The sequence below is a fragment of the Piliocolobus tephrosceles genome, chromosome 12, assembly GCF_002776525.5.
Source record: "Piliocolobus tephrosceles isolate RC106 chromosome 12, ASM277652v3, whole genome shotgun sequence".
Classification (NCBI taxonomy): Eukaryota; Metazoa; Chordata; class Mammalia; order Primates; family Cercopithecidae; genus Piliocolobus; species Piliocolobus tephrosceles.
In genome coordinates this window covers 84234119-84257115 of record NC_045445.1, presented here as the reverse complement: position 1 = coordinate 84257115, position 22997 = coordinate 84234119, and the positions used below count along the sequence as shown (strand labels likewise).

At 42.4% G+C, this 22997-nt stretch overlaps 1 protein-coding gene across 1 annotated transcript in view; it reads left to right on the top strand.

Moving 5' to 3' along the window:
* YIPF6 (Yip1 domain family member 6) overlaps positions 1–10863 on the top strand; it is an 82998-nt gene extending 72135 nt beyond the window's left edge. Inside the window, exon 7 of the mRNA XM_023198432.1 lies at positions 9415–10863. Coding sequence (XP_023054200.1) covers positions 9415–9521 — 107 coding nt within the window. The 3' untranslated portion in view covers positions 9522–10863. The remainder of the gene's footprint in view (positions 1–9414) is intronic.
* Positions 10864–22997: the final 12134 nt, after the last annotated feature.

Sequence of the window (22997 nt, the reverse complement as noted above, 5' to 3'; positions counted from 1 at the left end):
AGCTCTTCCGGTTGAATTGATCCCTTTATCATTATGTAATGGCCTTCTTTGTCTGTTTTGATCTTTGTTGGTTTAAACTCTGTTTTATCAGAGACTAGGATTGGAACCCTTGCTTTTTGTTTTTTTTTTTTTTTTTTTGCTTTCCATCTGCTTGGTAGATCTTCCTCCATCCCTTTATTTGGAGCCTATGTATGTCTTTGCACATAAGTTGGGTCTCCTGAATACAGCACACTGATGGGTCTTGATTCTTTATCCAATTTGCCAGTCTGTGTCTTTTAATTGGGGCATTTAGTCCATTTACATTTAAGGTTAATATTTTTATGTGTGAATTTGATCTTGTTATTATGATACTAGCTGGTTATTTTGCCCATTAATTGATGCAGTTTCTTCATAGCATTGATGGTCTTTACAATTTCACATGTTTTTACTGTGGCTGGTACCAGTTGTTCCTTTCCATGTTTAGTGCTTCCTTCAGGAGCTCTTGTAAGGCAGGCCTGGTGGTGACAAGATCTCTTAGCATTTGCTTGTCTGTAAAGGATTTTATTTCTCCTTCACTTATGAAGCTTTGTTTGGCTGGATATGAAATTCTGGGTTGAAAATTCTTTTGTTTAAAAATGTCCAATATTGGCCCCCACTCTTTTCTGGCTTGTAGGGTTTCTGCCAAGAGATCCGCTGTTAGTCTGATGGGTTTCCCTTTGTGGGTAACCTGACCTTTCTCTCTGATTGCCCTTAACACTTTTTCCTTCATTTCAACCTTGGTGAATGTGACAATTATGTGTCTTGAGGTTGCTCTTCTCGAGGACTCTCTTTGTGGTGTTCTCTGTGTTTCCTGAATTTGAATTTTGGCCTGCCTTGCTAGGTTGGGGAAGTTCTCCTGGATAATGTCCTGAAGAGTGTTTTCCAACTTGGTTACATTCTCCTCATCACTTTCAGGTACACCAATCAAATGTGAATTTGGTCTTTTCACATAGTTCCATATTTCTTGGAGGCTTCGTTTGTTTCTTTTTACTCTTTTTTCTCTAACCTTGTCTTCTCACTTTATTTCATTAATGTGATCTTCCATCACTGATACCTTTTCTTCCCCTTGATCGAATTGGCTACTGAAGCTTGTGCATGCGTCACGAAGTTCTCATGCCATGGTTTTCAACTCCATCAAGTCATTTAAGGTCTTCTCTACACTGTTTACTGTAGTTAGCCATTCATCTAATCTGTTTTCAAGGTTTTTAGCTTCCTTGCGATGGGTTCAAACATCCTCCTTTAGCTCAGAGAAGTTTGTTATTACCGACCTTCTGAAGCCTACATCTGTCAGCTCATCAAAGTCATTCTCCATCCAGCTTTGTTCCATTGCTGGTGAGGAGCTGCAATCCTTTGGAGGAGAAGAGGCGCTCTGATTTTTAGAATTTTCAGCTTTTCTGCTCTGGTTTCTCCCCATCTTTGTGGTTTTATCATCCTTTGTTCTTTGATGTTGGTGACCTACAGATGGGGTTTTGGTGTAGATGACCTTTTTGTTGATGTTGATTCTATTCCTTTCTGTTTGTTAGTTTTCCTTCTAACAGTCAGGTCCCTCAGCTGCAGGTCTGTTGGAGTTTGCTGCAGGCCCACTCCAGACACTCTTTGCCTGGGTATCACCAGCGGAGGCTGCAGAACAGCAAATGTTGCTGCCTGATCCTTCCTCTTGAAGCTTCATCCCAGAGGGGCAGCCACCTATATGAGGTGTCTGTCGGCCCCTACTGGTAGGTGTCTTCCAGTTAGGCTACACAGGGGTCAGGGACCCACTTGAGGAGGCAGTCTGTCCATTCGCAGAGCTCAAATGCCATGCTGGGAGAACCACTGCTCTTTTCAGAGCTGTCAGACAGGGCCGTTTAAGTCTGCAGAAGTTGTCTGCTCCCTTTTATTCAGCTATGCTCTGCCCACAGAGCTGGAGTCTAGAGGCAGTGGACCTTGTTGAGCTGCATGGGCTCTGCACAGTTTGAGCTTCCCGGCCACTTTGTTTACCTACTCAAGCCTCAACAATTGCAGATGTCCCTCTCCCAGCCAGGCTGCCACCTCACAGTTCAATCTCAGACTGCTGCACTAACAGTGAGCAAGGCTCCATGGACGTGGGACCTGCTGAACCAGGCACAGGAGAGAACTTCCTTGTCTGCGGGTTGCTAAGACCTTAGGAAAAGCACAATATTTGGGCAGGAGTGTCCTGTTTTTCTAGGTAGTCTGTCATGGCTTCCTTTAGCTAGGAAAGGGAAATCCCCTGACCCCTTGCACTTCCCGGGTGAGGCAATACCCCACCCTGCTTCATCTCACCCTCTGTGTGCTGCACCCACTGTCCAACCAGTCCTAATGAGATGAACCAGGTACCTCAGTTGGAAATGCAGAAATCACCCATTTTCTGCTTCGATCACTCTGGGAGCTGCAGACCGGAGCTGTTCCTATTTGGCCATCTTGCAATGCCCTCCAGGTTTTTCTTTTCTATTGCATTGTCAGGCTGCAAATTTTCCAAATGTTTTTGCTCTGCTTCCCTTTTAAACATAAGTTCCAATTTCAGATCATCTCTCTCAAGTTCAAAGTTCCACAGATCTCTAGGGCAGGGACAAAATGCCACCAGTCTCTGCTAAAGCATAGAAACAGTGACTTTTGCTCCAGTTCCTATTAAGTTCCTCATCTCCATCTGAGACCACCTCAGCCTGGACTTCATTGTCCACATCACTATCAGCATTTTGGTCAAAGCATCCAACAAGTCTCTAGGAAGTTCCAAACTTCCTAGCGTCTTTCTGTCTTCTTCTGAGCCCTCCAAACTGTTACAACCTCTGCCCTTACCCAGTTCCAAAGTCACTTCCACATTTTCAAGTTATCTTGATAGCAATACCCCACTCTCTGTGGTACCAATTTTCCTGTATTAGTCCATCCTCACAATGCTATAAAGAACTGCCCAAGACTGGGTAATTTGTTTTTTTCATGTTTTAATTATTTTATCTTTTTAAATCTACATATACCACTACAGTTTCATCCAGGCTCTCACCATCTGTGTTTTGAATGATTGTAACAGCCTCCTAAATGGTCGCCCTTCCTGTAGTTTTATTTTTCTCAAATTCACGCTAACAGCTATCAGGATAATATAGCTAAAATGCAAATCAGATCTTTTGGTTAACATTCTTTATGTCCTTAGGTTCCTCATAGCCTTTGATGAAGTCCAGGTTCTTTACTATGTCATGCAAGGCCATCCACTTGAGGACTGAGGTCTGATTTTTTATCTTGCCCAAATTCCTATCTACAAATATAGGAGTCATGCCCTAGAAATCATAAATTCTCATCTGATGGGTTTTATTTAACCCTATATATCATGACTTACTTTCCAATATGACTCTGGCATAACATTACATGACAAAGAAGGAAGTCAAAATATTCTACTTTGCCATATTTTGAAATGGTCCTTTGTGGGGGAAAATGTGCATTTGTAAAGAATCTCTATGAACATAGCTAGATCTTTTTTTTCCAGCCCCTCCCAATCCTGAAGAGATTAAGTAAGAGGCCAGTGCCTTTTAAAGGTCCAAATAGGAAACATTTGTCATCTACTGTCTCTATGGGCAGCCACTATAAGACCACAAAAGAACCTTGGTCTCCACAATCTTTTATCTTAGCCAGAACATTTCCTTTCTATTGATCCCAGGTCTTTAGACAAACTCAACCAATTGTCAATCTGAAAACGTTTAAATTTACCTATAGCCTAGAAGCCCCTGCTTTGAGTTGTTCCACCTTTCTGAACCACACCTTTCTTTTCTTTGTGTTTTTGGAGACAGAGTCTCCCTCTGTCACACAGGTTGGAGTCCAGTGGTGTGATCTCGGCTCACTGCAACCTCCGCCTCCTGGGTTCAAGTGATTATCCTGCCTCAGTCTCCTAAGTAGCTGGGATTACAGGCACCCTCCATCTCACCTGGCTAATTTTTATATTTTTACTAGAGACGGGGTTTCACCATGTTGGCCAGGTTGGTCTCAAACTCCTTTCCTCAGGTGATCCACCCGCCTCGGCCTCCCAAAGTGCTTGGATTACAGGCATGAGCCACCGCATCTGGCCCAAACCAATGTATTTCTTAAATGTATTTGATTGGTGTCTCATGCCTCCCTAAAATGTATGAAACCAAGCTGCACCCCAACCACCTTGGGCACATGTTCTCAGGACCTCCTGAGAGCTGTATCACAAGCCATTGTAGCTCATATTTGGCGCAGAATAAATCTCTTCAAATATTTTAGAGTTTGACTCTTTTCATTGACACACTACAATAGCATGCAAACTTTTTTGATGACTAAAATACTTTGAACACTCACTCTTGATATCTATTTTTAATCCATTATATATGTTCACATATATTAAACATAAACAAAAATATTATTTTTACAACATTCCGTATAAAATTAAATATAAACAGTTATATTTTCTTCCCCATTTTTTTTTTTATTTTCAATAGGTTTTTGGGGAACAGGTGGTATTTGGTTACATGAGTACATTTTTTGGTGGTGATTTCTGAAATTTTGGAGCACTCATCACTTGAGCAGAGTACACTATACTCAATATATAGTCTTTTCTGCCTCATCTCCCTCACCCTTTTCCCCCGAATCCCCAAAGTCCATTGAATCATTCTTATGCCTTTGTGTCATCACAGCTTAGCTCTTCCTATAAGTGAGAACATATGATGTTTGGTTTTCCATTCCTGAGTTACTTCACTTTGAATATTGGTCTCCAATTTCATCCAGATTGCTGCAAATGCCATTATTTTGTTCCTTTTTATGGTTGAGTAGTATGCTAGTATTCCATGGTGTGTGTGTATGTGTGTGTGTGTGTGTGTGTGTGTATATCACATTTTCTTTATCCACTTGTTGATTGATGGGCATTCGGGCTGGTTCTATATTTCTGCAACTGTGAATAGTGATGCTATAATCATGCATGTGCAGGTATCTTTTTCATATGATGATTTCTTTTCCTCTGGGTAGATACCCAGTAGTGGGATTGCTGGATCAAATCATACATAGATCTACTTTTAGTTCTTTAAGAATCTCCACACTGTTTTTTATAGTGTTTGTACTAGTTTACATTCCCACCAGCAGTGTAAAAGTGTTCCCTTTTCACCACATCCATGCCAATATCTATTATTTTATTATTTTTTGATTATGGCCATTATTGCAGGAGTGAGGTGGTATTGCATTGTGGTTTTGATTTGCATTTCCCTGATATTTAGTGATGTTGAGCATTTTTTCATGTTTTTTGGCCATTTGTATATCTTCTTTTGAGAATTGCCTGTTCATATCCTTAGCCCACTTTTTGATGGAATTTTTTGTTTTGTTCTTGCTGGTTTGTTTGACTTACTTGTAGATTCTGGATATTAGTCCTTTGTTGTATGTTTAGATTGTGAAGATTTTCTCCCATTTTGTGGGTTGTCTGTTTACTCTGCTAATTATTTCTTTTGCTGTGCAGAAGCTTTTTATTTTAATTAAGTCCCATCTATTTATCTTTGTTTTTGTTGCATTTGCTTTTGAGTTCTTGGTCATGAAGTCTTGTCTAGGCCTATGTCTAGAAGGGTTTTCCCAATGTTATTGTATTAGTCTGTTCTCACACTGCTAATAAAGATATACTTAAGACTGGGTAATTTCTAAAGGAAAGAGGTTTAATGGACTCACATTTCCACATAGCTGGGAAGGCTTCACAATTATGGTGGAAGGCAAAGGAGAAGCCAAGGCATGTCTTACATGGCAGCAGGCAAGAGAGAATGAGAAACAAGTGAAAGGGGTTTCCCCTTATAAAACCATCAGATCTCATGAGACTTATTCACTAGCACAAGAACAGTATTCAATTATCTCCCACTGGGCCCCTCCCACAATATGTGGGAATTATGGGAGCTACAATTCAAGTTGAGATATGGTGGCAACACAGCCAAACCATATCATTCTGCCCCTGGGCCCAGCTCACAAAACCATATTTTCCTCCTAGGCCTCCAGGCCTGTGATGGGAGGGGCTGCTGTGAAGACCTCTGACATCCTCTGGAGACATTTTCCCCATTGTCTTGGTTATTAACATTTGGCTCCTTGTTACTGATGCAAATTTCTGCAGCCAGATTGAATTTCTCCTCAGAAAGTGGGATTTTCTTTTCTATTGCATTGTCATGCTGCAAATTTTCCAAACTTTATGCTCTGCTTCCCTTATAAAACTGATTGTCTTTAACAGCACTCAAGTCACTTCTTGAATGGTTTGCTGCTTAGAAATTTCTTCTGCCAGATATCCTAAATCATTTTTCTCAAGTTCAAAGTTCCACAAATCTCTAGGGCAGGGGCAAAATGCCACCAGTCTCTTTGCTAAAACATAACAAGAGTCATATTTACTCCAGTTCCCAACAAGTTCCTTATCTCCATCTGAGACCAACTCAGCCTGGATTTCATTGTCCATATCATTAACAGCATTTTGGTCAAAGCCATTCAATAAGTCCCTAGGAAGTTCCAAACTTTCCCACATTTTCCTGTCGTCTTCTGAGCCCTCTGAACTGTTCCAACCTCTGCCTGTTACCCAGTTCAAAAGTCTCTTCCACAGTTTTGGGTGTCTTTACAGCAGCACTGTAGTCTACCAGTACCAATTTACTGTATTAGTCCATTTTCATGCCGCTGATAAAGACATACCCCAGACTGGGTAATTTATATAGAAAAAGTGTTTTAATGAACTCACAGTTCCAGGTGGCTGGGGCGGCCTCACAATCATGGTGAAAAGCGAAAGACACATATCACATGGTAGCAGGCAAGAGAGAATGAGAGCCAAGCAAAAGGGGTTTCCCCTTATGAAACCATCAGATCTTGTGAGACTTATTCACTACCATGAGAACAGTATGGGGTAAACTGCCCCAATGATTCAATTATCTCCAACCAGGTCTGTGATGGTTAATACTGAGTGTCAACTTGATTGGATTGAAGGGTCCCAAATACTAATCCTGGGTGTGTCTGTGAGGGTGTTGCCAAAGGAGATTAACATTTGAGTCAGCGGGCTGGGGAAGGCAGACCCACCCTTAATCTGGTGGACACCATCTAATCAGCCTCTAGCCAATATAAAGCAGGCATGAAAACGTGAAAAGGTGAGACTGGCCTAGCCTCCCAACCTACATCTGTCTCCTGTGTGCTGGATACTTCCTGCCCTCAAACATTGGACTCGAAGTTCTTCAGTTTTGGGACTCGGACTGGCTCTCCTTGCTCCTCAGCTTGCAGACAGCCTATTGTGGGACCTTGTCATTGTGTGAGTTAATACTTAATAAATTCCTATATGTATATGTGTGTGTGTATATATATATATATATATCTCCAATTAATTCTTTCCCTCTAGAGAACCCTAATACAAGGTTCCTCCCACAACATGTGGGAATCATGGGAACTACAATTCAAGATGAGATATGGGTGGGGACACAGCCAAACCATATCAGTTATCTTCTAGAATTTTTTATGGTTTCAGGTCTTAGATTCAAGTCTTTGATCCGTCTTCAGTTGGTTTTTGTTTAGGGTGAGAAATGAGGATTCAGAAACTGGGTAATTTATAAAGAAAAGAGGTTTAATTGACTCACAGTTCCACATGGTTTGAGAGGTCTCAGGTAACTTACAATCGTGGCAGAAGAGGAAGCAGGCATGTCTTACATGGTGGCAGGCGAGAGAGAGCATGGGAAGGAAGAACTGTCAAACACTTATAAAACCATCATATCTTGTGAGAAATCACTATCATGAGAATAGTATAGGGGAAATTGCCACCATGATCCAGTCACCTCCTACCAGGTCCCTTCCTTGACACATGGGGATTACAATTCAAGATGAGATTTGGGTGGGGACACAAACCATATCAGACCCTGAGCCTACATTTTCAAATAAGCCCTACTCTGAAATTCCTGACAGACAGAAACTATGAGATAATGTATGTTGTTTTAAGCCACTGAGTTTTGGAGTAACTTTTTATGCAGTAACATAACTAGTACAGATTTGGCTATCTGGAAGCAGGGTGCTATCAAGAGATCGAGACCATCCTGGCCAACATAGTGAAGCCCCGTCTCTACTAAAAATACAAAAATTAGCTGGGCATGGTGATGCACGCCTGTAGTCCCAGCTACTTGGGAGGCTGAGGTAGAAAAATCGCTTGAATCTGGGAGGCAGAGGTTGCAATGAGCCAAGATTGAGCCACTGCACTCCAACCTGGTGACAGAGCGAGACTCCGTCTCAAAAGAAAAAAAAAGGGATCTAAAAATGTGGGAGTGGCTTGGGAATTAGGCAGTTTTGCAAAAGCTGGAAGGACTTTGAAGAGAGTATCCATAAAACGCTGAAATTTCTTGAACAGACTTTTTGGAGAAGTCTGAGCTTTGAGGAGGCTACCAGTGTGGGGTTAAATAGGAGTAAGGAATATGTTATAGGAAAGTGAAGGAAGAGGGATCTTCGCTACGTAGTGGCAGAAAGTTTAGCTCCACTGTCACCTGAAATTATTTGGAAAGTAGAAAATGTACCAAATGAACTGGATGACCTAGCTAAAGTAACTTCCAGTGAAAACGTTGAAGGCGCTGCCTGGTTGCTTCTTGTTACTTATCGTAAAATGTGAAAGGACAGAGATATGCTTAAGGAAGAAATGTTAAACAAAAAGAAGTGCTGATTTTTGAGATTCCTAGATCCTCCAAGGGTAAACAAGGCCAAAATTAAGAAATAGCCATGAAACAAAGGTAAAATCCAGGGTGCTCTCTGGAAAGCATGGTCTAAAAAATAAAACTGGAAGTATGACTGTAAAATCCTTTGTTAAAGCCTCAGAAAGATCCAAGGTCATGCCTCAAAGAGCTGTTCAGTCAAGCCACAGAGCTTTGAAGAAGCTTAAGGGCACTGTCCCTCAGTAGTCACAGCAGATGTCCAATGTTAGGAAGGATTTATCACAAAGAAATTTTTGGACCAAAGAAAGCTTTGGTGTAATGGGGAAAACCTTAATAAGAATCAGAGAACACTCACAAAGTTTTAAAGAGAATTATATTTATGGAAACACTTCCAGCCTGAACTGAAAGGGACAGAGGCAATACAAAATGACAACAGATCTTTGGATCTCCAAAATTCTACGAGCAGGAAGAAAGCTGAGAAAATCATGCACCTGGAAACACAGAGTATTTTTTGTGAAAAGGAAAGATGACCCAGAGGATGGAACCAAGAGCCCGGCGGGGAGAGCCAAGAGGTGCAGAGAATTATTCCCAGACTGAGTCCTAATCAAGGAACTTGCAACTTATCCTTAGGTATATTTCAGAATTGTTTATGGAACAGCGACTCTTTTGTGCCTGTTTTCCCGTTTCCTTGTATAGTAACATCTGTAGAGGTTATTCTACACATTCCCACCATTGTATATTGGCTGTATCTGTGGCTGATATCTTTCTTTTTGGTTCACAGGTCCTCAGGTTGAGAGGAACTGTACTCCAGAAGCTTTACTTCAAGAACTACATCTGAGGAGCTTTACGTGCACCCGGACCTGGACCTGGAACTGGACCTGGACCTGATCTCAGTGATGAAAATCTAGACTTCAAACTGATAGTGTAATGGGATGAGACTTTTAGGAGCCTTGGGAGGAGTGAGTGTACTTTGCATGTAGGAGGAATATTAATAGTTGGTGGAAAGAGGGAGAACTGCAGTAGCTGTCAAATTTATCCACAAATTTTTTGCTACACCTTCCATTCAAAGGAAGACCCTATTTCCCCTCCTCTTGAGGTTGAGCTGCTTTTAATGTCTTGTTTCTAATGAATAGGATAAAGATATTCATTAGTGACTCGCTTCTAACAAATAGAATAAAGCAGAAGTGATTGTGACATTTCAGAGACTAGATCATAAAAAAGATAGTGCAGCTTCCTCTGTGCTCCCTCTCTAGTGGAGCACCCGCTCTGGGGTTAAGTTAGTTGTCATGTCCTGATGGCATTCAAGTAACCTATGGAGAGGCCCACAATGTGAGGGGCTGAGGTCTCCTGCCAGCAGCCACATGACTGAGCCATCAGTGAAGTGGATCCTTCAGCTCCATGCAAGCCATCAGATGACTGCAGACAGTGGCAGATTTGATAGATGAGACTTCTTTCTAGGCAGGCTGGCCACCCTTTTCTTGAAAGATTCTGTGTGGTTTCCGGTAGCTCTCTGTGTGTGAGCAGGGAGGGAATGGCCAAACTTCTGCTGTCCTGGGCAGAGCACACCAACATATATCTACTTTCTATCTTTTCCAGGGGAAGGGTGGATTAACTAGCACAGGTCTTGTTTTAGAATGATGGCACCAAGCAAGGAAATTCTAGGAGGAGTTTTCAAGCTCCTCCTAGTGTGTGTGGGAGCCACCTAGTACATCTCATGACTCAGGACTTACATGAGTTGCTTCTAAGGCTAATAATGAGCTTGCAAGGTTAGAAGGGCTGTGTCTCCCTAAAGTCTGCTTTTAGACACACATGCACCAGCATTGTGCCTGTTCTAGGATAGGTTGTGTGCTTTATGTTGGGTACCCTGCTATCACTGCTGAGAAATTTCTCAGTCCACTGGGAGAAGAAAATTGTTCATTTCCATGCTCACACTTCCTCTGCTCTCTCTGTCCTGATTGATTAACCACGGTACTGGGGTGAGAAAGGTGAGACTAGTGGGGTTGCTAGAGCTAGTCTGTATTGACTTAGAAGAGCTGATTGTGAAATTTTCAGAAATTTTGCTTGCCAATTATTAGTCACAGCCATTATTAAAAACTAATGTATGAAGCATATATGGCAAAATGTTAATGAATCTAACTGGTGTGTATATGGATATTCAATGTGCTATTTTTTCCTATTTTGTGTGTGTTTAAAAGTATATATTTATTTTTTAAAATTAAACAGGCAGCACTGAAACAAAAAAATTAATGTACATGAACTTACTATTAAATACATTACATTAAAACATAGATAGCAAATACTCAAAACTAATCACTTCCTAGTTATTTTACTACATTCTTATCTACACTTTTTTTTTTTTTAAACAAAGTCTTTTTCTGTTGCCCAGGCTGGAGCGCATTGGTACGATCTCGGCTCGCTGCAGCCTCTGCCTCCTGGGTTCAAACAATTCTCCTGCCTCAGCCTCCCGAGTAGCTGGGATTACAGGCACGTGCCACCACACCTGGCTAATTTTTGTATTTTTAGTAGAGATGGGGTTTCGCCATGTTGGCCAGGCTGGTCTCAAACTCATGACCTCAGGTGACCCGCCCACCTCGGCCTCCCAAAGTGCCGGGATTACAGGTCTTATCTACACTCTTGAAGTTATTTTGTCCATTCTGTATGTATGGTAGAACTACTGAATATACATATAATGGTATGTTACTGTACCTCTCTGCTCAACTCTGCATTCATTAATACAACATTGATAGCTTGAAATCAGCCATTGTGGGAGTATTTGCACCATGGAAATCAGCAAATGCTACAGGTCAGACTTTTTTTTTCTCAGGAGAGCTGGTTGTTAAGCACTTACCAGTACATCACTGGCTGGGACCCAAATGCTGATACAGACAAGGGTGGACTTCATGGCATCTCACAACTTTTTAACCTGAATCTTGTTTCAAGAGACTCAGCTAGGTGATCTTCAAACTACAGCAAGTCTAAATGGATGAGGTTAACATTCTCCTGCTGGAAGGACTCTGTGAAACCCTGCCTGCCCTTGCAGGTCAGGATAGGGACCATACAGAGCCATGGGTGCTGCCCATCATTCATGCATTCATGACTCAGAAGAACCCTGTCATGTACTTCACCTAGGGCAATTTGGAGGTCAGATCGGTGGCTGTCCAGTCTGCCTCACCAGGCAAATAGGCATTCTAGAAAGAATTGTCTGAGAGGGATGGAGAGCAGCTGCTCCATACAGTAACCACAACGACACCATTAATCTCACCTTAGAGTCTTGAGCCTTTGCAAAGAAAGGTACCATTTCAAAGGCAGAATCTTAAGTTTCAGGGGGTATCTCAATCTGAACTTGTGTGTGGGGCCGTCTAGCACTCAAATTTTCGTGTTGGCACTCTCATTATTTATGAAAAAGAAAACAAGTAGGACTTTGATTCAGTGGCAGGATGGGATCACTACCTACTCCTGCTCAATTGCATCCAGTTGTACAGTTCTAACACATCCAGGAACTCACAGAATCTGAACTCAGTAGGTTATTTAGCTTTGTATGCAAGAGGACTAGTGAAAGACAACATTTCAAGCTGGACTGGGACAGTACATATATTTGGGGCTGTCCTGTTGCAGAGAGCACTAGATGATGATCAAAGGCTCAGGCTTCCCTTCTGTGGTGTAGAGTTGTTGCTGGAAAGAGGCTTCCCAGCCAGGAACTACCACTTCCAAGCTCCTTCGCACCTGTAGGCAGGATCATTTGACCAGTTCTTACCAGTACAACATGTAAACATGACGTGTATCATTTTAGGGCCAAAGTGATTGAGTAACGGGTGTGTGATTCTTCACACTTTCATGTGCTGCTGAAACACTAGGGTGACCTTAAAGCCACAAGATGGCAGAGCCATAAGATGGAAATAGCTGGATCCTTGAGTCACTTGGAGGAGAGTCACAGTCTCTCTAACAGACTGATGAGAGAAACTTATATTGTGCTAAACCACCAAGATGTAGTTGTTTGTTATAGCAATTAGTGTTATTTTGATAATACATGTTCTGTGGCCTGTGCAATGCACCAAGTAAATTCTAAGGCCATGTTATGATTATCCTCCTCAACCTCCTGAACCAAGGAGGAGTGGTTGTCTATCTCATTCTCTAATTCTGTTTCATTTAGAATGAGCCCTTGATCTGAGTAATCCTGGTACCAACCAAAGACTAAGGGAAATCAGATACTGCCCCTCCCACCTTAGGAAATTATTCATTTGGTGATATTTTGAATCATATGCTCCATTTCAGGCTGCCAGGGAGCACACCTGTGCCAGTGCAGCCTTAAGAGGGTCCCCAGCAAAGGCACAATGAACCCAGGTGCCTAGGCCTTACTGCCACCCTGGAAGACAGCCTGACAATCAATCTGCTTGTTGAGGCTTTTGGTGGGGCTGTATCTGGCCCAGTGTTCTAAGGGACAAAAAAAAAAAAAAAAAAAAAAATGCAGAACCAAGGATAGACCAGGGAAATCTCTGGGGTACAGTTACCCAAGACTTTGTAATACACTGTTATCCTTCCCTTCTCAGGGCCACAATGCCACATTTGCTAACAGGTAGATGTCCTGACTAATGTAGTCCACTTCAGTTATATTACCTGCTGCCCCATTGCCTGATGCCTACAGGAGCTGCTCCAGTTCATTGACTTGCACTGCCATGCTCTGTTGAATCAAAACCCCACCTATTTTGTGCCTTTCCCAGGATCTCCAACTACCATTTGACCCATCTACTGCTTACCTCCGTCACATAAACGGTTACAACAGCTAGCATTATTTTGATTGATACATGTTCACACATGAAGTGTGTTGAACCAGGCCCTCAAATAGTAGCCCTGACATTCTGCCTGCTGTGCCAGCAAGACTCTTGAGCCCTCTGCTCCTTGATGGCCAAGTTTGATGTCTTACACAGTTCTACCGGGAACCCCTAGCCATTTCAATAATGAAAGACACTGTTTCTACTACTTTCCTGTACCACCCAGTACTTGCAGGTCAGTGTCTTTGAGAACTGCAGGCTGCCTGATACCTTGCAGGATGCACCTCTAAAAACAAATAGTCATTGCTGAGATATGGAGGGCAGAGAGCTGCTGTTGGCATGGAACCTGATGTGGTTTTCCTCCTGTTCCATGTTCTGCTCACCTTCCCCAAAGCAACCCTGATGCATATGAGAGGACCTGTTCCTGGCCCCATTCCAGATCTCTGAAACCGTTAGCCACCCTCACTGCTGCCTGAGCACCACCACAGGAAGATGTAAGGGTTTCTCCAGCTCCTAGTAGGCAGTTGGCTCCCTGCTCTCACACCATCATCCACTTCACCACTAACAACCACCGAGAGACCAGTCCAGAGAGGGAGGCTGAAATAAGAATTGATCATTCAGTTAGTCGGCAAATATGTGACAGATGCTGTGCTAGGTTCCAGGGATATAACAGTGAACAAAACCAAGTCCTTCTCTCATGTAGCTGATGGTCCAGTGATGGAATACATCCAATAAACACATCACTAAATAAATTACATTCAATGGGCACAAGGGAGGACATTTTGCTAAGTGAAATAAGCCAGTCACGAAAAGACAAACAGCATGTGATGCTACTTATAAGAGGTATCCATAATAGTCAAACTCATAGAAGCAGAAAATAGAATGGTGCTTGCCAGGGTTTGGGGTGAGGGGGTAATACGGGAGTTGCTGTTCAATGAGCATGAAGTTTCAGTTATGAAAGATGAATAAGTTTTAGAGATCTGCTGTACAACCTAGTACCAATGGTTAACAATATGGTATTGTGCACTTCAAAATTTGTTTAGGGTAGATCTTATGGTAAGCATTCTTAATACATACACACACATATAACACACACACACACACACACACACAAAGGGACACAAGGAAACTTTGGGAGGTGTTGGATATGTCTATTACCTTGTTTGTAGTGATGGTATTGTGGGTGTTTGCATATGTGCAAACTCATCAAATTGTACACATGAAATGTTAGGTTGGTGCAATTCTTTGTATATTGATTATGCTTTAATAAAGCTGTTTTAAAAATAAAGCAGAGTAAGGGGATGGAGAATGACTGGAAGAGGGGTTGCTATTTTAGATAGAGTGGGCAGGGAAGTCTTCTCGGAGATGCTGACATTTGAATGAAGTCCTGAATGCAGTGAGGTAGCAACGCATGGGGCAAGAATGCTTCAAGAGAGGGGACAGCATGTGCTAAATGGCCTGAGATATGAATGAGCATGGTATGTTTGAGAAACAGGAAGAAGGCAGAGTTACCAGAGCCACCTTCTATTTATTTATTTATTTATTTATTTATTTATTTATTTATTTATTTATTTATTTATTTTGAGACGGAGTCTCGCTCTGTCGCCGGGGCTGGAGTGCAGTGGCCTGATCTCAGCTCACTGCAAGCTCCGCCTCCTGGGTTCCCGCCATTCTCCTGCCTCAGCCTCCGGAGTAGCTGGGACTACAGGTGCCTGCCACCTCGCCCGGCTAGTTTTTTGTATTTTTTAGTAGACACGGGGTTTCACCGGGTTAGCCAGGATGGTCTCAATCTCCTGACCTCGTGATCCGCCCGCCTCGGCCTCCCAAAGTGCTGGGATTACAGGCTTGAGCCACCGTGCCCGGCCGCCACCTTCTATTTAAATGACTCAGAACTAGTTACCCCTCATGCCTTACACTCCCACTTATCTGTTGCCACAAGAAGGAAGTTCAAGCCTCCCGTTATCACCTGGACCATTCATTATCTTCGCTTAGCTTAGTACATCTCCTAATCGATCCTTACTTCTCCCCGCTTGTATCAATAACCTCACTTTTGCTTCTTAGGCCTAAGAGAAGCAATCAGAAGAGAAGTAGCTCATCTTCCCACAATCAGATCTGTCACTTTACCACCATCTATCCTCATCCCCTCCACTGTTCCTCTTGATACAAAGGATACACTGACTATGCCCCAGCACTTACACCCTCCTGCCAATTCAAGGACTTTACTCCCATAAAAAACAAACAAACGAACAACAAAGAAACCCCTCTTTCTCTTGCAATCATAAGCATTTTCTTATCTGCTGGATCAGTCCCGTCAGTTTAGCAATGTTTGTCTATACCCCATGCCCACCGCCAACTACTCCCAAATTCTCTGTTAACCTCTTTGGTGAAGCTCTGCAAAGAATTGACTGTACCTTCTGGCTCCACTTCCTCATTTCTCATTCTTTTTTTTTTTGAGACGGAGTCTCGCTTTGTTGCCAAGGCTGGAGTACAGTGGCGCCATCTCGGCTCACTGCAAGCTCCCCCCACCGGGTTCACGCCATTCTCCTGCCTCAGCCTCCCGAGTAGCTGGGACTATAGGTGCCCGCCACCACACCCAGCTAATTTTTAGTAGAGACGGGGTTTCACCATGTTAGCCAGGATGGTCTTGATCCCCTGACCTCGTGAACCACCCGCCTCGGCCTCCCAAAGTGCTGGGATTACAGATGTGAGCCACCGCACCCGGCCTCTCATTCTTTTTTTCAACCCTTTCCTCTCAAATTTTTATTAAGGTTCCCAAGACTACCATCTTGCTAAATCTCATGAACTTGGAAACGTTTGACATAGTTCATTTGACTTTGTTCTCTTTGAGACACTTTTTTTTTTTTTTTTTTTTTTTGAGACAGCCTCACTCTGTTGCCCAGGCTGGAATGCAGTGGTGCAATCTCAGCTCACAGCAACCTCTGCCTCCTGGGTTCAAGAGATTCTCCTGCCTCAGCCTCCTGAGTAGCTGGGACTACAGGTGCACACCATGCTCAACTAATTTTTGTATTTTTAGTAGAGATGGGGTTTCACCATGTTGGCCAGGCTGGTCTTGAACTCCTGACCTCGGGTGATCCTCCCGCCTTGGCCTTCCAAAGTGCTGGAATTACCGGCATGAACCACCATGCCCAGCCTTTGGAACACTTTTTTGGCTTGGCTTCTGGAAAACCACAGTCTCCTGGTTGCCCTCCCTTCTTACTGCCCACTCTTTCTCAGTCTCTTTGATTGCTCCAACTCCTCTTCCTCAACTCAAAATGTTAAGAGTGACCCAGAGTTTAGTCCTCAGAACTCTTCTGTTTACATTTACTTCCTGGATGAGCTCATCCAATCTCATGGCTTTAAATAACATCTATATACTCCAAAGTTATATCTCTAGCCCTGACCCCCTCCACTAAGCTCCAGATTTGTATATCTGACTATACATATGACATCTCCATTTGGATATCTAGTAGATGTCTCAAACTGTTTCAAAAAATAGCCCCTATTTCTCCTACCTTAAAACTGCTCCTTCCCCAGCCTATCCCAATGGTCAGTGATACCACTATTTATCCAGTTTCTCAGATGAGAGGCATCTTTGAATTTTCTCTTTCCCTCAAACCCCAGATCCAATGCATCAGCAGCACCTATCAGCTCTACCTCTCACCATCTCCACTGCTATTTCCCTAGTACAAGCCACTGTCACCTTTCACCAGGAAGACTGCAGTAGTTTCTTAACTGGGATCCCTGATTTCACTCCTAGCCCCATAAGGATTTTTCACACATCAGCCAGAATGGTCTTCTAAAATTTTTGAACTTTACTATGTCACTCTTCTAGTTAGAACCCTTCATGTGATGGCTTCTTAACATTGTATTTAAAATAAAATCCAAATTTTCCCATGGCCCACAAAGCCCTGTGTAATCTGGCCTCGGCCTACTTCTCCAACTCTTTCTCCTGTCTCTTACCTTGGTCAGTCAGCTTTGTCTGGTTTTCCTTGAAAGGACCAAGCTCATTCCTGCCTCAGGGCCTTTGTACTTGGTGTTTCTTCTGCATGAAACAATCTTCCCTAAGATGTTCCCAGGACTTCACTTAATTTGGGTCTCTGATCAAACACCACTTTTTCAGAGGAGTCTTCTCTAATCACTAAATCTGAAGTAGCTGCCCTGCCATCAATCTCAATCCCCTTGTCCTGTTTTATTTTTCTTCACAGAACTCACCATATATAACTTCATGTATTTGTTAATTTGCCTACTTGTTTTGTCCCTCTTCTCCAATGGAATTTAAGCTCCTGAGGGCAGAGATACCATCTGGCTTGTTAACAACTATATTGCTAACACCTGGAGCAGTGCTGCCACACAGAAGGTACTCATTTGTTGAATGGCTGAATAAATTCCACTGTTTTCTGCCATCCCTCAGTCTGCACACATCCACCTATCTTTCACCATTCCTCACTAGGCCCAGTCCCCCTAGACCCCTGCACACACCACACCCTCAGGAATTGAAAGCCTAAGTATATGGTTACAGGAGATTCTGGACTTCCAGGCCCATCCAATGGACTCCAGCAGGAGGTTTATGGGCCAGAGGGATACTCATAAGAGCCCAAGTCTTCCCTTAAGTACCTCTCAGAAGCCTTGCAAACTCCCATGGAGCCAATCCAGCTGCAGCCTCAGCTTGCCTAGCAAAAGCCTGAGGCTAGAGGAATGAGTGTATTTAAGTGAACTTTGCTTATTTTCTATACTACATCTCATTCCAGAAGGGATTTGAGCTGAGTGGCTTACTTAAACACTGGGTTCAAGTCTGTCATTTCAGCACTTTGGGAGGCCGAGGCAGAAGGATTGCTTGAGCCCAAGAGTTCAAAATCAGCCTGAGCAACATAGTGAGACCCTGTCTTTACAATAAAAATAAAAATTAGAAAATCAGCCGGCATGGTGCCCATGCCTGTAGTAGTCCCAGCTACTTGGGAGGCTGAAGCAGGAGGATCACTTGAGCCCAGGATGTCGAGGCTGCAGTAAGCTATGATCACATCACTGCACTCCAGCCTGGAGGAACAGAGCGAGACTCTGTCAAAAAACAAACAAACAAACAAACAAACAAACAAACCCCTCTCATATCTATTCTAACAACACATCCTATGCAACACATAAAAGGGGCACATTAGCACATATTCACCACTGACAGTCTTAGCTCTGCACCATACTCCTCAATTTGCTCATAGTTGATATCATCCCATTCCTCACCTTTCTGGCTTTCCAATGCTTTCATTTTCGTCCTTGTCTAGTCCTTGTCTACATTTCAGACTTATTTTTTTTTTTTCTGGCAATGACACTGACTCTTCTATGTTTGTGATTATCCACTTTAGCTGCACCACCACTGTGGGTTTTTTGTTTTTTGTAGAGATGGGGTCTCACCATGTTGCCTAGGCTGATCTTGAATTCCTTGCCTCAAGTGATACTCCCGCCTTGGCCTTCCAAAGGGCTGAGATTATGGGTGTGAGCCACTGTACCTGGCCCTTCTCAGGACATTTTGGAAAATGCCTCTGCTGGACTCACTCTGACTCCAAATGAGGTAATATATGGTCAACCCATAGCCTTGGGGAAATTTGGGGACCCCTTTTCTCTCAGACTTGAAAGAAATCTCCACCATTTCCAAATGCATGAATATGTGGGAAAGAAAGTCTTACTGGCTGCAGGAGAGGAGTAAAACAGTTCACAGATACCTTGATGTTTACTGGTAACTGTGTGAATAGAGTTAGAAGGAAATGGGATGATGGTTAGTTTCAACTCCTAGATCAGGAGTTTGAGATCTCAGGCTGTGAAGATCCCAGCCGGAGTTCTCCTTCTTCACAACATGTACTGGCATTACAGTGGCCCCAAGACTACACTTATTGGGTGAATGGGATGAAACCTGATGATTCCTTTTTCTTCTCTTGGGTTTTCTGTTTTGATGATGCTCGCTCTCCAATTATAGTATTTGCTCTTAAATAGCTATGGGGAACTGTGAACTTCAGTTTCCTTGTTTGTAAAATATAAATTATAATCTCTATTTCTGAGAGTTGTGAGGAGTAAATGAGAATACATGTAAAGTACTGAGAACATTGCCGAGGAAATAGTAGCTCATTAAAGTATCTCTCATCTCTTCTAGTTGACCTGCAGTCAACCTCTGTTTCAGCCAGAGGTTCTTGGGGCTTACACACAATTCTCAAACTCAGGTTTGAGAACTATAGGTTCTTGGGGCTTACACACAATTCTCAAACTCAAAGGAAACTCTGACATTACTATGTCCCTTGACAATAAACAACAGGGACAGAGGTTGGCGACAGTGATTCATAGATTTGGTCCCTTCCAATTTGAAGAATAGTGGAAACTTCGGTCCTCAATCCTGCACTGTCATGCTTTTTAAGGGCTGATGTCTTGTGAGCCATGCTCAAAGCAGAGATATAAGGCAAGGATGAGAGACAAAGTGAGAAACAGAGAGAAAAAATAAGAAGAGATCACCTACTGGCTAGGCCAGCCAACCTCATGGGGATTAGGCCAGACCAATCACAATGCAAGAATCAGCTGGCATCTCACTGGAAAGAGAGTAGGAGAGCATACACAGGTGTGACAGAAGCAGCATGAACAACAAAGGGACACAAGAATAAAGTAATTAAATATGTTTAAAAGCATGGTATCATATAATGACAATAGTTAGTCACCATTAAAGAATTCCAATGTAACCAACTTATCATTTTGAAAACTGGAAACTAAATGTAAAGATACAAGCATTTATCCTGTTTTTCCTAATATAGAAAGGCTGATCAAATAATAAATGTGGGGAAATTTCTTCTTATTCTAGCTAAGAAATGAATAAGTAATGATAGAATTAGAATATAACCATTCTAATGTAATCCCTAATTATTAGTGAATTTAATATTAAGTATTATTAGTTTATAACATCACAAGACACTAGACATTATATATGCCTCCTGTTGAAGAACCTAACACTACCAACAAAGTATTCTTGACAAAATATGAGCTAGAATCTAATCAAGCTTTTATATCAGCTATCAATTTACGAGAAATATAGAGTAAGAGAAATATTTTAAATGACACCACAGGGAGGCCTTCAGCAAAACTCTGGATGTGGGAAACTCTACTGGAAAACTGACTCAATTTCTTCAACAAATAGACTTTAAAGAATGGGAAGAGAGAGATGGAAGGGGAAATCTATGGATTAAAAGAGACTAGATGTTATTGAATTGCAGTGTGTGGACTTTATCTTGATCCAGTTTCAAACAAACTATATATATATATATATATATATATGAGACATTTCAAAAATTTGAACACTGGCAAGATAGTTGATGATATTAAAATTGTTCATTATTTTTGAGACAAGGTCTCACTCTGTCACCCAGGCTGGAGTGCAGTGGCATGATCATGGTTCACTGCATCCTCAACTTCCCAGGCTCAAGTGATCTTCCCACCTCAGCCTCCTGAGTAGCTGGAACCACAGGTGTGCACCACCATGCCCAGCTAATTTTTTGATTAGCCACGATGTTGCCCAGGCTGGTCTTGACTCCTGACTGCAAGAAGTCCTCCGACCCGGGCTCCCAAAGTGCTGCTGCGATTACAGATGGGAGACACTGCACCTGGCCAAATTGTCCATTTTTGAGATATGATAATGGTATTATGATTTTAAAATCTTAAAGTATGTTAGTCTGTTCTCACACTGCTATAAAGAAATACCTGAGACTGAGTAATTTCTAAAGAAAAGAGGTTTAATTGGCTCACGGTTCTACAGGCCATACAGTAGGCATGGTGGCATCATCTTCTGGAGAGGCCTCAGGGAGCCTACAATCACGGCAGAAGGCAAAGTGGGAGCAGGCAATTCACATAGGGAGCAGGAGGAAGAGGGGGGTGGAAGTGCTACACACATTTAAACAACCAGATCTCATGAGAACTCACTCACTATTGTGAGGAGAGTATCAAGAGGGAAGTCTGCCCTCATGATCAAATCACCTTCCACCAGGCCCCACCTCCAACACTGAGGATTACAATTCGACATGAGATTTGGGTGGGGACACAGATCCAAACCATATCATAAAGTATGAATGGAATTCTATAATGTTTGGAATTTGCTTTAAAGTAATCCAGAGTAGAGGATGGGGGCATAGAACATGGTCAAGAAAATTGGGCATGAGTTGATCATTGTTAAAGCTGGGTAATCGTTACATGGAGATTCATTACACAATTATGTATTTTGTTTATGTTTAAAACTTTCCATAATACAAAATTCAAAGAGTTAGGACAGTTTACTTTGGGAAGTGAGAGCTCTCACTAACATCATGAGTTGCCTTGGTTAGCATCCTGATATGGTTTTGCTGTGTTCCCACCCAAATCTCATCTTGAATTGTAGCTTCCATAATCCCCATGTGTCGTGGGAGGTCATTGAATCATGAGGGTGGTTACCCTCATGCTGTTCTCGTGGTAGTGAGTGAGTTCTCACAAGATTTGATGGTTTTATGCGGGGCTTCCTCCCACCTTCACCCTCTTTCTTCTCTCTCCTGCCACCCTGTGAAGAAGGACATGTTGGCTTCTCCTTCTGCCATTATTGTAAGTTTCTTGAGGCCTCCCAGCCAGGCAGAACTGTGAGTCAGTTAAATCTCGTTTCTTAATAAATTACCCAATCTCAGGTGTGTCCTTATAGCAGCGTGAGAATGGACTAACGCACACTCAGACATAATTATGGGGTGAGGAAAGTGGGATGAATTTACTAATTTCTATATGACTCTGGTACTTGAATGAGCAGCCCTGGTAGGGTTGATGGTACCATATGACTATTTCTGGCCAAAGATTTATGAATGGAAGTGGCATCTATTACTTTTAAGCCAGAGAACTGAGAACCTATAAGACTCTCTTTCCTTCTTTCATGGCAACGAGCATCATTTGAAATAATGGGGCCAGACACAGTGACTTACGCCTGTAATCCCAGCACTTTGCAAGGCCGAGGTGGGCAGATAACTTGAGGTCAGGAGTTCGAGACCAGCCTAGCCAACATGGTGAAACCCCATCTCTACTAAAAACACAAAAGTTAGCCAGGTGTGGTGGCAGGTGCCTGTAGTCCCAGCTACTCGGGAGGCTGAGGCAGGAAAATTGCTTGAACCTGGGAGGTGGTGGTTTCAGTGAGCTGAGATCATACCACTGCACTCCAACCCGGGCAACAGAGTGAGACTCCATCTCCACAAAAAGAAATAATGGTTGCTTCCTCAGACTGGGTCTCTGAGTGACTAGGAAGAATAGCAAACAAAAAGAACAAATAGCAGGTCTCAAATGAGAAAGCTAAACAAATGGGGAGAGAAAGAGAGAATAAGAACTCAAGAACAAAGAGTGTAGCTTTTATGACATTCAAATTCATACACTCAGAGATTCAGGTATATAGTAAATTGATAAAGCAAGAACAGAATGCTGCAACAAAAGAGTAATCATGGATAAGAAAGATTTCTTAGAAATTAAAAAATAATTGCATAAACATTTATTGTTTTATGCTTTAAATGTATTACCTACATTATAAATTTATAATACGAAGTCAAGGAACATGAAGCAAAACCAGAAAAAGCTA